The sequence below is a fragment of the Rhipicephalus sanguineus genome, chromosome 1 (genome assembly GCF_013339695.2).
Source record: "Rhipicephalus sanguineus isolate Rsan-2018 chromosome 1, BIME_Rsan_1.4, whole genome shotgun sequence".
Lineage (NCBI taxonomy): Eukaryota > Metazoa > Arthropoda > Arachnida > Ixodida > Ixodidae > Rhipicephalus > Rhipicephalus sanguineus.
The window spans coordinates 110,450,117-110,465,848 of NC_051176.1; the positions used below are offsets into that span (position 1 = coordinate 110,450,117).

The 15,732-nt window shown below is 43.9% G+C and overlaps 1 protein-coding gene across 1 annotated transcript in view; it reads right to left on the minus strand.

The window, feature by feature from the left end:
* LOC119395908 (putative helicase MOV-10) overlaps positions 1-15,732 on the minus strand; it is an 80,164-nt gene that overhangs the window by 7,327 nt on the left and 57,105 nt on the right. Inside the window, exons 8-17 of the mRNA XM_037662928.2 lie at positions 13,111-13,290; positions 12,893-13,040; positions 12,586-12,753; positions 12,336-12,436; positions 12,047-12,264; positions 7,414-7,568; positions 3,871-4,119; positions 2,764-2,940; positions 1,183-1,271; positions 1,019-1,119 (exon numbers count right to left, since the gene is read on the minus strand). Of these exons, the coding sequence (XP_037518856.1) occupies positions 1,019-1,119; positions 1,183-1,271; positions 2,764-2,940; positions 3,871-4,119; positions 7,414-7,568; positions 12,047-12,264; positions 12,336-12,436; positions 12,586-12,753; positions 12,893-13,040; positions 13,111-13,290 (1,586 nt within the window). The remainder of the gene's footprint in view (positions 1-1,018; positions 1,120-1,182; positions 1,272-2,763; positions 2,941-3,870; positions 4,120-7,413; positions 7,569-12,046; positions 12,265-12,335; positions 12,437-12,585; positions 12,754-12,892; positions 13,041-13,110; positions 13,291-15,732) is intronic.

Here is a 15,732-nt window from a genome sequence, read left to right on the forward strand (position 1 = left end):
CCACAGCTCTACTATACCACATACTTCACTACACATGGACCCCTCGTCACCATGATCACGACCGGATCCTATAACAACACATGACCAGCGGCTGGTGCTCACTGATCACGGTGATGATGCCCTTGTTCAAGAACTGTCGAGAACTTCTTGCACACATGCACACGTTCGTGAAACGCGCGTGCGTTCTCGGGACACGTATAAGCACAACATATCAGCTTACCGCTTCTGGTGTTCGTAATACCCATGTTGCCATTGGCAGCGTTACCCAACCGTAAACAACTGGTTATATAACACATATGCGGCTCTTCAACATATATATATATATGTGTGCGTATAAAATTTATACAAATCTTTAGCGTCATTTTGTAACATGTCGCTCAGTAAAAAAAGTTATGCCACAGTCGCCTACCCGCCGCATGCTTCGCATTACATCGACTCCCACGGTACGTGGGATCTGACGAATTTTTTTTTCAGTGCAAATATGTTCAGTCAAAAAAAAAAATAATTTTCTGCACATGTTCAGATGGTGTCATTATAAACGTGCCAAGACAAACCCTAGCACATTGAGCCATAGAAATTGGAGGGTGCAAAGGTATACTATGCTTTCTATAATGCTAAACTGTGAAGGTGATCCCTTTAGATTTCCAATTGTTTACTATAAACTACAGAAACAAACTTAATGCATGCATAAAGTGTTCCCGATACTTCTGTGCATGACCTGCAACTGGGCAGCCCAGCCTACCAGAGTAAAATTCCATACCATGATGCGAGCCATCGTACACTTGACAGGGTACAGGATTTCACATAACTTAAGTGAAGAGTTACTGCAGTGATGTGCCATTATGCTTTCATCATAGCCATCCACTAGTTGAACAAAGCCTACTACTATTAGTGTTATGATTATAAAGCTGAATTTCTCATACTGCATCAGAGTAATGTAAAGGTAGTTGCCACCACAGCCTTCCATAGTGAAGGGTGCACTGGCATACAAGGTCCTTCTGGGAGCCCTATTTCTTACCGAGAAGGGGCTTGGACACGTTGGAAACCTTTGCATGGCATTTGGTTGGCTTGTATGGCAAACCCCTGTATGCTTTCTTCGCAATGCAGAACTCAAGAATCCTGCAAGAATCGCCAGGCAGCACAAATGACACAGTAGCAGTAGAATGCTTATTCTCCACTCACCTGTTCCAACATGGATCCTCGCTGAGAGTGTAGGGATTTCCGACGATCACCATGAGTCCTTTTGCCCTTGTCAAGGCCACGTTGAACCTCTAAAACAGCATATATACATAGTGTCATGAATACATATCTTTCTAGTACGGCTATGGCCACGCTGTCGGTGTGCTGACTAAGTGTGCATGAAAAAATATAGCAGCTGAATAGTAGGTTGGTAAAATATTTATTATTCGCATCCATATGCGGTGTGGAGCTTTATTTTTAAGTTTGGTTTAAGTTAGGCAATATGCCCTGGACCTATTAGAGCCAATGTCAAAAAGCAAAGACTAGTTGGCCATTGTCAGAAATGGCTAGCTAGTCTTTGCATTTCCTATTATGAGAGGCTACACATGCAGTCAACACAAACGAGGAGGGGAAAAAAAAAGATTGTGGCTGGACCAGAAGAATCCAGATTTTATGCTTTAGGTGCAAGACATGTATTTTGACAGCGTTCGAACAAGGACTGTCGCTGAAGTCAATGTTTCAACAAGGAGACTTGTCTTCACCATTGTAAAAACAAGTTCCTTTGACGAAACAATTCATTTCAGTGAAATTTCTTGTTTCAAACAACTTCAACTTCCAGCCTTCTGCAAACGCCTTATTTTAAGTCCTATATTGGAGCGTTTAACCCTTTGTGGTGTGCTGTTGGGAAGCACCGGCCATGACGAAGTGGCTCGTCCAGTCTGCTTCCAGGAGGCGCCAGCCAAGACGTTTTAAACTGTGCGCATTCAAGAAATATTCACAGCACCATCTTTTGTATGGTGATACCAGTGCTCACGACAGTTATCTTATTGCTTTCTCTAGCGGTGGCAGCACCAAACAATGCAAGACAAAGAAACCGTGGGTTTGGCTCCCGTAGCAGCAACAGCAACAACAACATGAGCGCTACTCCAATTGCCATCTTCATCGTCTCGATGAAGCATTCTTTCTTGTTCGTCCTGGCTTGCAAAAATATTGTCAGCCGGTGTTGTTCTTGTGCATGGCGGAACCGATTCCCTCTGCTTTGTAGAAAGTGATGAAGAGGAAAATTATGTTCCTCCATCCAACAAAAAAGAAAGCTCACGAGATGAGAGCTCTGATGACAGGAATCGCAAACAACACAGTGAAAACAGCTTCCAATGTGTACCATCTATATGTCTGAAAAAAACCTCTTGCTCCAACCTTGGGAATGCTCTGAGCAGTACCACATAGTTCTAATGTACTGCTGAAGGAGTAAAAAAAAAGAGAACGGAGAAAAATAAATATCTTGCTGTCCATTCTTATATGCGGGTGTTTTAGTACCCAAGGTTAGCCAAGAAGTTTCGAAACAGACCGATGGTAATGTGGGTGGAAGTTTAAAACCACAAAGAGTTGAACAAACTTCATTCAAATGAAGTTTTATGCTTGTTAAACTAATGGCATCCAAGCTATTCATTTTTTGTGTTTCATTCAATGGTGAGAAAACATTATATGTTAAACCACGCAGTCAGGGAAGGCCCAGAAGGCCATGTTTCACTTCCACCAGGATGTTAAAGCGAGGCAACAGAGATGCGCATGTGCTATATTCACCTTTGGGTTTTGAAGAAATCCAAGGTTGTGGCGCACATCACCTTGGACAAGGTTACGGTTGCTACGCACAGTTGTTATGATTATCACCAGACGTTCCTGGCCTTGAAATTCCTCTGTGGAGCCTACACTAACATCCTTGTGTCCTCTCTTTTCAAGCAAGCTTCGGATCTTTAGTACCTGTAAAGGAGCAGTAAAGTTAGCTAGATTCAGTTTGCACTGTTATAAAGTATAGTTTTTAGGAGTTATAAACTAGTTCGCAAATAGTTATAGGTAGGGAGAAAGGTTGGGGGGTTCAAAACACAGCAGCTGCATCAGCTGGAAGTGAGTCATTGCCTATAAGAAGAGTGTTTGTTGACTGTGGATATTTTTCAGAGGCACACAAATTAACTTACTGAGTACAAGTATGCTATTAAAAAAGTTTACCGAGTTCCATAAAAAGTTATTGCAGATGACATAACCTACGAGAAAGATGTCATCGATTCTATCTAGGACTGGCATGAGTGGAAGCAAATTTAATAAGCACCTTTTACATTTCTGCTTAGAATAGTAGGAATGCAAAATGTGTTTCACTCGTGCATCACCATAGAAACAATTGTGGAAACCTGGACCAAATGTTAGACCAAATGCAATATACCACAAAAGGGGGAAAAAGAAAAAGAAATAAAAAAAAACCATGACAGATATAGAAGAAAACATTCTCCATGAATAATAAGATTGCGGAGAATAGGAAGAAAGGGAGGGTAAGCACCACCTTAACTTGGGCAAAATGTATACGGAACGTAGCATTTTGCAAGACTGCACAAAGGAGATTTTAGGTGCGAGAGGATATATCCTGCAGAAATATACTAGCAAATATGAGACTAAGATAATGAAAAACATATGAAATCTTTTTCAAGCAGAGAACAGCTGGAATACAAGAGGAACTAGGCCAATGCTTATCTGTATGACAAAAACCGCACTACAGGAAATAAAGACAACAGAAATTAAACAAGAAAATGGATTGATCTTACTTAATTTAAACACCATTTCAGAACTCAAGTAGAAATCAATCAGTGCACCATTCTGAATCCAAAAGCAGTGCACTTAATGTGCCAACAATTTACAAACCTGCTTGCGGTAGGGAGAAACAATTCCAATGTCAGACTCTCGAACCTTGGTTCGCACACCATTTTTACCACCCAGCAGGGAAATCACATAGTCCACCACAATCTTGACTTCATCCGGGTTGAAATACGAGGGGTTGTTACCCTCCCTCATGTCCTTTCCACAAACACCATGAAAAAGGAGTGGCACACCCTTTGTTGGCAGTCCATCCCATGTCAACATGCTCTGGGTAATCATTTCATCTGCAAACACCTGCAATGATAGAAAGCATCAGCAACCTGCTCATTGGTAGTCATAATTATCCTTATGGATACATATCTGCAATGACGATTACCCGTTTAGTTAATGAGAGCTGTAACAAAGAAGTTATATGAAATACCATATTTTCCGGTGTATAAGTCGCACCTTTGTATAAGATGCACCCCCTACTTTTTACGACTTTCGAGGGAAAAAATGATATATAAGACGCACCTTTGTATAAGACGCATCTATTTTTAACTCAGTCAACATGATAAAACAAAATGACCCACGCAGAGTACATTGATTGCAAAATGCGTAGTCACGCACGGCACTGAATATCTGTAAGCAGCAGTTTTATTAAGGCGCAGAAAACCACTATTTATTCTACTGGATTTGAAGCCACATCCTCTGGCGCACTGTCAAAAGTTCTTCCGCCTCGGTTGGCAGCATCGCTGGGTTGCCGTCGTTGGCCTCTGAGTAACTTTTACGCAGCATTGTAAGCACCTTGAAGCACATCGTTGGCACTGCCTCTACTATGGTGGCTACCATACCTTTAGGGCATTACGAGACTTGGCGTGAACACATAAACAACGAACGCACCGCATGGTTACCACACGATCGTCAGATGCCTCCTACACACACGCATACAAAACGTAAATGGCGACCGGAAGCCGGAAGCTGCGACTACTGCTGGACTGCAGCGACGTTATGGTGGCTAGAGACGTCTCACATGGAAACTGATGATGATAATTAAGTGGTACTTTCGCTTTTGTAACTGATATTGTGGGCGCTACAACGTTACAATGGACCGTTGTGGTGCTCTTTTTTATTCATTGCCGCAGTTCTGTGGGTTTAATTCTTCGTTTAAGAACAAACAATTCAGTACAATGGGCACGCGACAGTGGTGGCTTTTATTGCGGCCGTAATCTCCATGGTCGCCGCACTGCTTGAACAGCAAGTAGCGGACATCTAAGATCGCAGCCGCTTCATTGTTATAACAAAATTAGATATATTTTTACGAATGCTCTCGAGCGCAGTTTATTATACTCATAAATTAAAGATAAACAAATTGGTCTCGCAGAATCACGTGACTTTTTGCGTATATAAGACGCACCAGCGAAAATATAGGAAAAAAGGTGCGTCTTATACACTGGAAAATAGAGTATGCTGAAGTGAGGCACGTTTCCTGGAGTGTTCCATTATCAGCCCAGAGCCCAATGCACAGGTGTTTTTCGCATTGTACGTCAGTCATGATGTATTGATGCAGTGGAGAACTAAACTAATGATCTTCTGTCAACCAGCACAACATGACTAAAAAGCCACTGCAGCGGTTCTGTGCTTTTTCTAACCATCTATCACAGAACCTCGTATCAAAAGATGACAGTACTCAATAGATATGCTGTGAAGGACTATATTCATGAAATTGATTGTAACTCGCATTTTTTTAACATAGGTATTTTTGGTTATTTATAGGCATCAAACTTTATAAACTGGAGCAACTTGCTACACGTTGATGTAAGTGCAAACAGTTAATGGAGCTCGCTTATTCATGACAATCCGGGAGATCATGTCACGCCCTGCAACACTTTTTCAACATGGTCAGAAAACACTGCCGATCGGTAGTCGAGGCTCCCGAGAACACGCGAGCCAAACATAACGCAGCACGCAGCCTGGAATTTACAATTAATTTTCAAAGTTGGCTAGAAATCGCTCGCTCTTCTCTCAACAAATGACGCCATATAACCAAATGACTGCGCAATATACAACTCGCGGTCATCGGCCGATTTGAGCATCACGAGCTGCATTTTTAGGCGGCCGCCGCGCTCATGATCGCACTGAAAGTAGAGCTGCACGATTGAAGAAAAAAAAAAGAACAAGTGCTCAAGGTCATGACAGGCGCGTGACATAACTTCTTTTCCCTGTGCCATCCCTCCCTGCTTAGCTTCCAGCGCGCTCGTCGGGACAAGAGAAGGGAGAAAGCAATCGCAGCGTGCGACAAATCTCTGCATGTCTGGTCGTGCTTGACAGATTCTAAAAATTTTTGCGGCAGTCGATTCGTGAAGCAATACACTCCTTTAATAAAGCCATTCAATGGTTACTATAAAAATTGTTGCAGGGCCCCTTTAAGTAAATAAATACAATGCATTGTCGCTCGTTCTTCAATTTCCTTAGAGATATGTCTTGGAGCTTGAACCATAACAGCAACAAATAGGCACATAAGTACCGATGTAAAAACCATGACAGAACACTGGGAAATACAAGAACCACTGCTTCTTGACATCAATGGCAAAAGTAACAGTTCAGAAGGGTTGAGAAACGTTCTCCACATTGTGGATGGAACATTAAACATGTAGGGGTGAAGACAGCAAGATCATAAACACAGCACAGTGTTTGCATTGTGCTGTGTCTCCCTATTTTTTTCATTACACCCAGCTATGCATGGTTCTACGGGAGAAATGTGCAGCAGCAAGGCTACTTGTAGGTGTTCACATGGTTAGATTTAAATCTAAAGTCCTGGAGTAATTGTGTTTGAAAAATTTGGTATAACAAGAGGAAATGTCATCCACCCAACAGTCGTTCAAAGCTAGAAAATGCGCGTTTCTCAGCAAAAAGCTTCAGAGTTCTAAAACAATTCCTTCTTGTCTGGTAATTGAACTCTGAATTCTAAACCTGAACTAAATAGGAGACTAGCTGATCACAGAGCAAGGCCAAATCAACTGACAGTTCAAGTCACTGGATATATGGTAAATCAGTTCTGTGGAAGACAACAAGGTAAAGGAATGTTCATGAAAGAAACTCATCCACCCAGCCACAGCACACACCTGCAAAGGAAACTGAATTTTGGTTTCTTAGATTCATAGTTGAAATAGAAATTCATACTCCACCTTGAAGGCTTTTGCACAACTGACTTTACATACTTAATGCCCTTCAGACCTTCAGTCATTGGAGCAACTGCCATGGAAAGGCATATTGGTCCCAGGTTTGATTCCAGGGTTAACAATAATTTGGGGTTTCCTTGTGTCTGTGTACTACTGTCAGGCAGATGACACTTTTCCTTTTCAAGAACTTTTCTCCACCTTGAAGACTTCAGCATAGCAATCTTTGGATTCCATGTATTACTGCAGCTTTCACATTAGTGATCCTCCCAACAAAAATATTTATAGCAAGTCAAGCGTGCACATCATTATCTCTACGATTTAAAAGTATATCTGTAGCACAGCTTTCTTTTTTTTCGCAGATACAATCAAAATAAGGCACAACAGCCGAAAGTTATACACTGCAGGTTCCATACGTCAATAGTCATACCTTCAGTTCATTGTTGTAAAACATCTCATTTGGAACTTTGAGTATGTCTGCATGGCTTCTGAAGTTTCTGAGCAACTTTGTCATCATGTGTGCATAGTTCTCGTCATTCTGCTGGTAAGAAGGCATTTTAATGAGCCGCTCAAGTAGTGACACACCTGCATGAATAAACACCACATGGTCAGTAAAATGACTAGCTGCACAAGTTGGTAAATCTCGCAAAGAGAGTGACCAGTGTGAAAGACAAGAGACAGTAAAAGAAGAAGCACTTGTCTTCTTTGACTGCTCCTTGTTGCTCATGCGCTTCACCTTTTTAAATTTTTAAAAAGAAATCATTTTTATACTGCACTAACTGCAGCAGTTGATACGAAAAGCACGTAAATGTTACTTTAAGCAGGTGGGGAATAACCAGCATAATTATAGGTGCATATGGTATCAATCAAGCACTCAATTGTTGTGGAAAACCCAAACGCATTTCTTAAAGAGTCAAGGTAAACGTATATATAGTCGCATAGTATTGCGACTGGTAGAGCAGAAACCTGAAGACAGTCAGAGAGACAACCACTTTAAAGGGTGACTATGTGTCCCAATTCCTTGGTGGTAACATCGACAGGAGCAGTTGTTGGTAGGGCTAAAGAATGCCATGGCTCTGTGTAGTCAAGGCGGTAATGCGGGTTATGAGAAGTGGCATTCATTTCTGAAGTGCAAAAAATAAAGACTCAGACACAAGAGAGACACGAAGACAGATCTTCGTGTCCTCTCGTGCGTCTTGTATTTTTCATTAGAAATGAATGCCAATTAAGGCTCGGTGCTAAGCACTATTTATACAGGGCATGGAACGAGTGCTACATTTTTTTTATCAATACATCGAGTGAAGGGATACAGAAATGGAAAGCAATAGCATCACTCACTTCGACACACTGGGCACATAGTTCTACTCATGTAACAAAAACGAATGGAGAGTGCGTCCATGGTGACCAATGTACAGACATCACGTGACAATATCCTAAGCAAAAACCTAACATCCAGTAACTCTAACAACAACACTGAAGCATATAGGGAAGCTCGCATCCTCTGACAGAGTTCACTGTGTGGTGCCCGTGTGTCCTGGAGACCAGCTTCCCCATGGGACATGTGAAAAGCAAAGTTCGGTGTTTTCTCGCATAGCGGCTGCTGCTAAGAGAGAACACTGACCTCGGCTTTGCGGAGGTTCCACCTTGAGGTGAGGATATAAGAGGGGCCATGGGGAGCAGTGCCGTTGCTCTTCACCCATGGAGCTGGTTGCGGACGGTCACGCAATGATGGGTTCGTGGCGGATCATCCCCATGGACTCCCGAGTTAGAGATCATCAACACCGCATTCGTGTTTCATTGTGTGCGTTGTACTGGCATTCTATTCTGGTTTGCATAATTTGGCTAGCGGACTCACTATGTGAATATGTTGGCACGTTATGATTTCTACGATTTGGCTGCCAGGCTTGTGCAAAAGGCACAAATAAATGCACATTTGTTCGCTTGCACTTTGGTGTGTACAGTATATTATTCACTGACCATCAGAGAGATTCCACAAGCACAAAGCTACTCTCACACAAAACTTTACTTCAGGTTGAATAGAAAGCAAATAAATTGTTCAAAGCTGGCAAGGTAAAGCTCAATATTGCTGCCTGGCAGTTAGATTGAATGTAAACACCTTCTGAAGTGGATGCAACTGTAAACCATACTAAATAAAGCTTGCAGTGCTTGTCAAATTTTATATAATGATTACAGCCTCTTCTCGAGCATATGTAGCCCTTTGTCAGTTCTCGCAAATCGATGTGTATCAAGTAATTGCACAATGCATCATGATGGCACCTGAAAATTTGTGTGGAGGGATCACCTTATCCCTACTTTCAAAATTTTATGGAGTACTGAAATTGCCACCTGCCGAATAATTCAACTAAGACATGGCGATTTTACTGCACCACAAGGGATGCAGCCAATTTTTGGTGGTGACATGGTGGTGTGTACACTGGTTACCAAAACCGTAAAGTCTATACCGTATAAACGCGTGTAAGGGCCGCACCCCGTTTTTTTGAAGTGCATATTCTAAAAAAACAAAAATCCGCGTAAGGGCCGCACCCACACTTTCCTCAACCAATACGTATTCAAAATGCGCGCGCGTGTAAGTTTCTAGGCGTAGTCGATAGATGGCGCAAGGAAACGCAATCATCATCATCGTCACCAGAGTATGTATATATATATTTTGGATTTTATTCGTGTTAAGATGTTCGTGAAGTGGGCTAAAAATTGTAACTTTTTTATTAGTATTCATAGACTCGCCAACTAAAGGTTAAAGCAGGATTTTATCTTTAGCTTCTCACATCTCTGTACAAATGCGCTATCGGCGCTATCCATATCGGCATTAGCATCACCAACTTTGGCATGGCGTTCGCGTTGTTCGGTTTCTGTGTTCGATAACCTTCGTGCTAGCTTGTTTTCTACACTGCGTTCACGTTTTGGCAAGATGGGCAAGTACCTGAATATCTACACTGCTGGCTATAAGTTGAAGGTGATCGAGTATGCTCTCGAGCATGGGAAACGTGCCGCCGGCAGAAAATTCGACGTTGTTCGACGTTGGTGTGCTCAAAAAGAAGCCTTGCGAAACACCAACAGCACTAAGCGCGCTTTCCGAGGAGAGCAGTGCAAGTTTCCAGATTTGGAAGACTTGCTCCGCTATGTGACTGAAGTACGGAATGATGGTCTTGCACTCACAACGGACATGCTGCGTGTGAAGGGACTAGCCTTGGCGACTGTACTTGGGTGGATCCTATCTGCGTGGAGCTCGGTGTCGACGGACATTGTGTCCCGAAGTTGTAAAGTCGCCGGGATATCTTAACAGCTTAGATGGTACGGAAGATGACTGCTTGTGGGGTGACGGCGCTTCACAGCACACCATCTCATCTCGGACTTCAAGTCTGAGGACTCGCCGAGTGACGACGATTGAGCACGTATGTCGCAAGAAATGTCGCATACTGCAATAAACGCTCTTCGTTCGCTAACTGGTGCGTTTTTACTTTAAAAAAAAATGTCGCGTGTATGGGCCACACCCTGAAAATTGGCCCTCATTTCTTGAAAAAAAGTGCGGCCCTTACACGCGTTTATACGGTATATCAATGATTCCCCATTGCAATATATCGACCAAGAAAGGCAACGTAAGCAACTGGAAGCTAATACAAATGACCCTATGGGAATTAAACAGGATTACTATTTCAGAGGGCAAGAGCAGGGAAGACAAACAGGAACGAATCAACTAGATTATGCTGCATTTGGCAATGGGAGCAGTAATTTAACCAGAAAATTAGAGCTGTGCGAATAGCAAAATTTTGGGTGCGAAGCAAATTCGAATAATAAAGATTGAGTGCGAATTGAATCGAATAATTTTCTAATAATTTTCGAATATTTCTCAAACATTTTTCGAATACTTCGAAGTGAAATTACAGAAAAAAGTTGCAGAGAATTCCTAAGTATGTTCTCATCAGATAGCAACATGAAAGTGTTTCTTTTTGCTAGGTTGATGAAGCGCTGGCGGGGTGGTGTTTCATCGTTGTCTTATCAAGAATGAGGCAATGTAGAGGCCGAATTGTATTTATGTACATGATTTGGTGCAACCAAAGTGTTGCCGACAACACTTTACACGTGATAGGCAAAGATGTCATTTTCTCAGCCTCTCCTCCTCTTTCAACTTCTGTGGAAGACCAACTGATGTGGCAGACAAGGGTGTGCTCCCTTCAAGTCCGGAGTTCCAAATATGCCTCGTAGACGTTGATATATAAGAAAATGAAATTTTGGATGCTAAGAAGCTTCGGCGTCTGATTTTTCGGACTTCCTGCCCAAATTTCAGGTCCAAAACAGCATTAATTGAACCCCCACCTCTGCCACATCTTTCATCTCCATGTTGAAACCAGCATTTTCTTGAGTTAATAAATCTGCGGCCGTAGCGGAGCTTGAAAGGCAGCTTTGCCGCAATACCGGGGTGTGATGAGGTGAAGCATATAAAAAAATCTAGGGACCACCTCCAATCCGACGTTGTGTCTTGGCTGAGTTCGACCGTAACGGAGCTTGAAAGGCAGCTTTGCCGCAATACCGGGGTGTGATGAGGTGAAGCATATCGAAAATCTAGGGACCACTTCCAATCCGACGTTGTCTCTTGGCTAAGTTCGACAGTAACGAATTTTGAAAGGCAGCTTTGCCGCAATACCGGGGTGTGATGAGGTGAAGCATACTGAAAATCTAGGGACCACTTCCAATCGGACGTTGACTGTCTCTTGGCCAAGTTCGACCGCAACGGAGCTTGACAGGCAGCTTTACCGCAATACAGGAGTGTAATGAGGTGAAGCATATTGAAAATCTGAAGGGGTCACTTTCAATCGGACGTTGACCGTATTTGTTTTTGGGAAGTTCAAATAGTTCGAATAGTAAAATTCCAGTGCGAATCGAATCGAATAGCAAACACTATTCGAAAAATATTCGAAATTTCGAATATTCGCACACCCTTGCAGAAAATAATTGTTAATTGAAGAAAATAGCTGGATTCAGTGTGCATATTTTTGCTTCAAGCATGTTGCCACAAGCTGAGACCATATGCTTGAGAAACATACCTAGGTTGTAAGATAAGCAGAGACGATTTCTGATGACTGGCCCCAGCTGCATAGGGTCACCAGCCAGAATGATGTGTCCCCCTGGGCCACTCATGTCGGGCTTCCAAGCATTCAAGAGGCCCATCAGAGGGATGACACACTCTGGCTCCAACGCATGGCCAGCCTCATCCACAATCACATGGGTGAAATGACCGGGAGGCAAACCTGCTGACACCAACCTGCAGGGTACACATGCAATGTTGCACTAGCCTACATGGAAAAAAAAAAAAGAAAGTGAAAAAGCACTTACTTTGATGAAGTGACCAGCGTGGCCACAATGACCCTGTATTCCATCAACTCTGGTGCTTCATAACGGCGCTCAATATCAACTTCCACATCATTACAGCATTTCTAAGGAAAAAGAATAGATGATACTTCATGAAAATAACCTTTTTTTTTTTTTTGGCAAAACAGCTTCTCTGGCAACAGAGTGACTACTACACGCATAAAATTAGCTATACAAGCAGACATGTAAAGATTGCACAAAATGTGCACCCTACCTTGAGCTTTAGTTTCTTTGAAATTTTGTCAGGGTGGACGGAAGAAGAGTACAATCGAAGCATTTGTGATGGCATTATGTGATCCAAAAGCCGCTCAGCTAACAAATCACTTGCACTGTTTGAAGGAGCAGTGATCAGAATGCGACTGGATGGGATCAGCGTGCATATCTGTGGTAATGTAACAGTAGTAAACTTATTACAATATTTCCACGCAAAGCAACACAAAACAGTCTAGTTGAACATACAGGAAGGTACAATAAAGGAAACTGGCTATGCTAGCACTGTCAGAAAAAATTGGCTAATTTACCTGCTTAATTGTCTCTACTAGAGTGACTGTCTTCCCTGTGCCAGGAGGACCAAACAAAAGGTATGGATAAGGGCGATGCAGCCCTAACAACATGTCACTGACAGCTTTAGACTGCTCTCGGTTCTCTTGCACCTTCTTGTTGAAAAACCTGTTTCGAGAGACGCAAAAGGCACAAGTGGATTAACTGGAATAGTGGCTGCCGTTACCAGAATTTTTACCTCAGATCAGATAGTTCCAGTGCAGGTTTTGATGGTGAAGAGCTGCCGTTTGGAAAAATGAAACTCCAGAGGTTTCGTGTCTTGCACGAATCAAGAGCCCGATGCATCCGCATTAACGGTACCCGATTAAATGTAAAGCGCACATCGAACCTCATTCCTTTGATGTAGATGTCTTTAAACCTGCAAACGGCACGAGTGGCATTAATATTATTTGTCATGAGACTTCTCTTGGCGAATTCAAGCAGCTTCAAAAGTACTGTATATACTCGTGTAAGGGCCGCACTTTTTTTTCGAAATTTTTGCTTGGTGCGGCCCTTACACGAATCAGGCCAATGACAGCTCGCCAAAGGTCTGTACTGTTTCCGCGAAAGTAGCAGAGTGTAAGAGAGTTGCAAATGACATTCCAGGAATGTTTTTATTACGATTCCATTTCGCTATCGCTGTCCTCGTTCTCGGAAGAGCTCGCCTCGGCGTCCTCCCAGAGACGTTCATCCTCAGCGCCACTCATGCAGTTTGAAATTCCAGTCACCTTGAAGCTTTTCGAGACTGTTTCAAATGACACGGCACGCCATGCACTCAAAATCCACGCACACACTTGTTGTAGCGATGCCCGCTTCAGCCGTCCTGTAAGGGTCTTCTCATGATGGCCTCCAGCCATCCATTCCGAGTAGCATCGGTGAAATTCCGATTTAAACGGACGATTAACGCAGACGTCGAGCGGCTGCAGCACACTCGTCAGTCCTCCAGGAATAATGGCTAAGTCCGTACGAGTCGTGGCGAGTCTGTTCTTGATGCGGTCCGTCAAGTGGCCCCTGAAACTGTCCAGAACAAGGAGGGCTTTCTGTTGTAACAGGCCTCCAGGTCTGTTTGCCCAGACGGTCTTTATCCAATCTACGACGAGTTCCTTGGACATCCAACCCTTTTCCTGGGCACGTACGATGATTCCCTGAGGGAACTTATCTTTAGGGAGAGTCTTTTCGCTTGAATACGACGTACGGCGGAAGTTTTCTGCCGTCTGCTGTGACGCACAGCATCACAGTGCATCTTTGACGTTCTGCGCCGGTCGTGTGCACGGACACACTTTTCGCACCTTTTAAATCCACTGTGGTGCTTTCTGGTGCATCGAACCACACAGGAGTCTGGTCCACATTCCCAATTTGGGAGAGGTCGTACTCATGCTCCCTCCCGAGACCATTAACAAAGCGATGGAACTTAACCACATGGCTTTCGTACTCGCTTGGAAGCCTTTGACAAAGCGTTGTTCGGCAGCGGATGGAGAGCTGGTTACGGTTCATAAACCGCGAAGCCCACCCCCGACTTGCCTTGAATTGTGCCTAGGGTATTTCCATGTGGCGAGCGATGGCCAAGGCTTTCACGCGGATCATGTCAGTTGAGAGGGTGTAGCCGTCCCTTCGAGTGTCGATGACATACAGTCGCCGACCGTTTATTCGGACGCCGAAAATTCGGACATGCTCGTTTATTCGGACACCTTCGCGGCACCGCCACTCGTCCCATTGAAGTAATGTAAACTCACGACCGAAAATTCGGACGCCCCACAGCCCGCCGTTCGATTTTTCGGACTCCGACTGGCTGATGGAGTGCGACCTTGAACGCCATAACAAGCTGTCAGCAATGTTTACAATATTTTTACTAGTTTGCCAGCACTGAAATGTTGCACTGGCTATAACTGGAGATCGTGCCAGTGTCAAAAATCCACGCAGAAGTTACCGATCTCGAAGGCTATGTTTGTTGGCTACACGTAGCGGTTGCCTTTTGGCTTTAGCCAGTCACGTATCCATTGAACGGCTACAACGGCCAAACAGCAGGCCAAGCCAAGCCAAGCTTGGAATCTGCTCTGTGCGGCGTTTGAGGCGAATGACAGCGCGTACGAGTACGACGCGGATCCTAATTCGGACGAAGAGAGTACGACAACAGATTACAGAAGCGCTGCAACATCAACTAGACCAACATCGTTTCCTTTTGGCGTGTGAGGGTTTGCGTTCTCATGTTTCTGTGGCTAGGCCTGATCTGCATCCCGAGCTTTGTGTCCTGCTCATGCGAGGCCTGATCTGCTGAAATTGCTCCGACGCTGCCCGTTCCATGTGCGCCGTCGGAACTAAAGAAACGCGGCAACTACAAGGCCCTGACGATGGCGAAAAAAAGCGGCGATTATTCACCAGGTGGAAGTTGCTTGGGAGTTTTCGCCGAGTTGGGCGATGAGATCCGTCAGCTACTCGAACCAGCGCATGTGGACAGTGACTGCCGTGATGATGCACCTCCCACACCACAGCCATCAAATGCGGATTTAGCGTAGGCTGTTGCAGTGCTATTGACGACCCGCAGGGTTGGCCAAACATTGGCTGAAATACAGGCCGACTTGGTCGCGCGTAAGCGTACATGTGTACAGACGCGCACTAACAAGTTTTTTCCGGCCGCTGGGCCAATAAAAGTGCTTTTTTCTGGTGAATCCTTTTTTTTTCGGACTCCCGATTATTCGGACTTTTCAGCGGTTCCCGCCGAGTCCGAATAAACGGTCGGCGACTGTATTTGACAAGTTCGCCTTCAAGTTCCGGGTACTTGCACTTCTTTCCGCGAAATGCCTTTCGGCTCCCATTGGTAGCG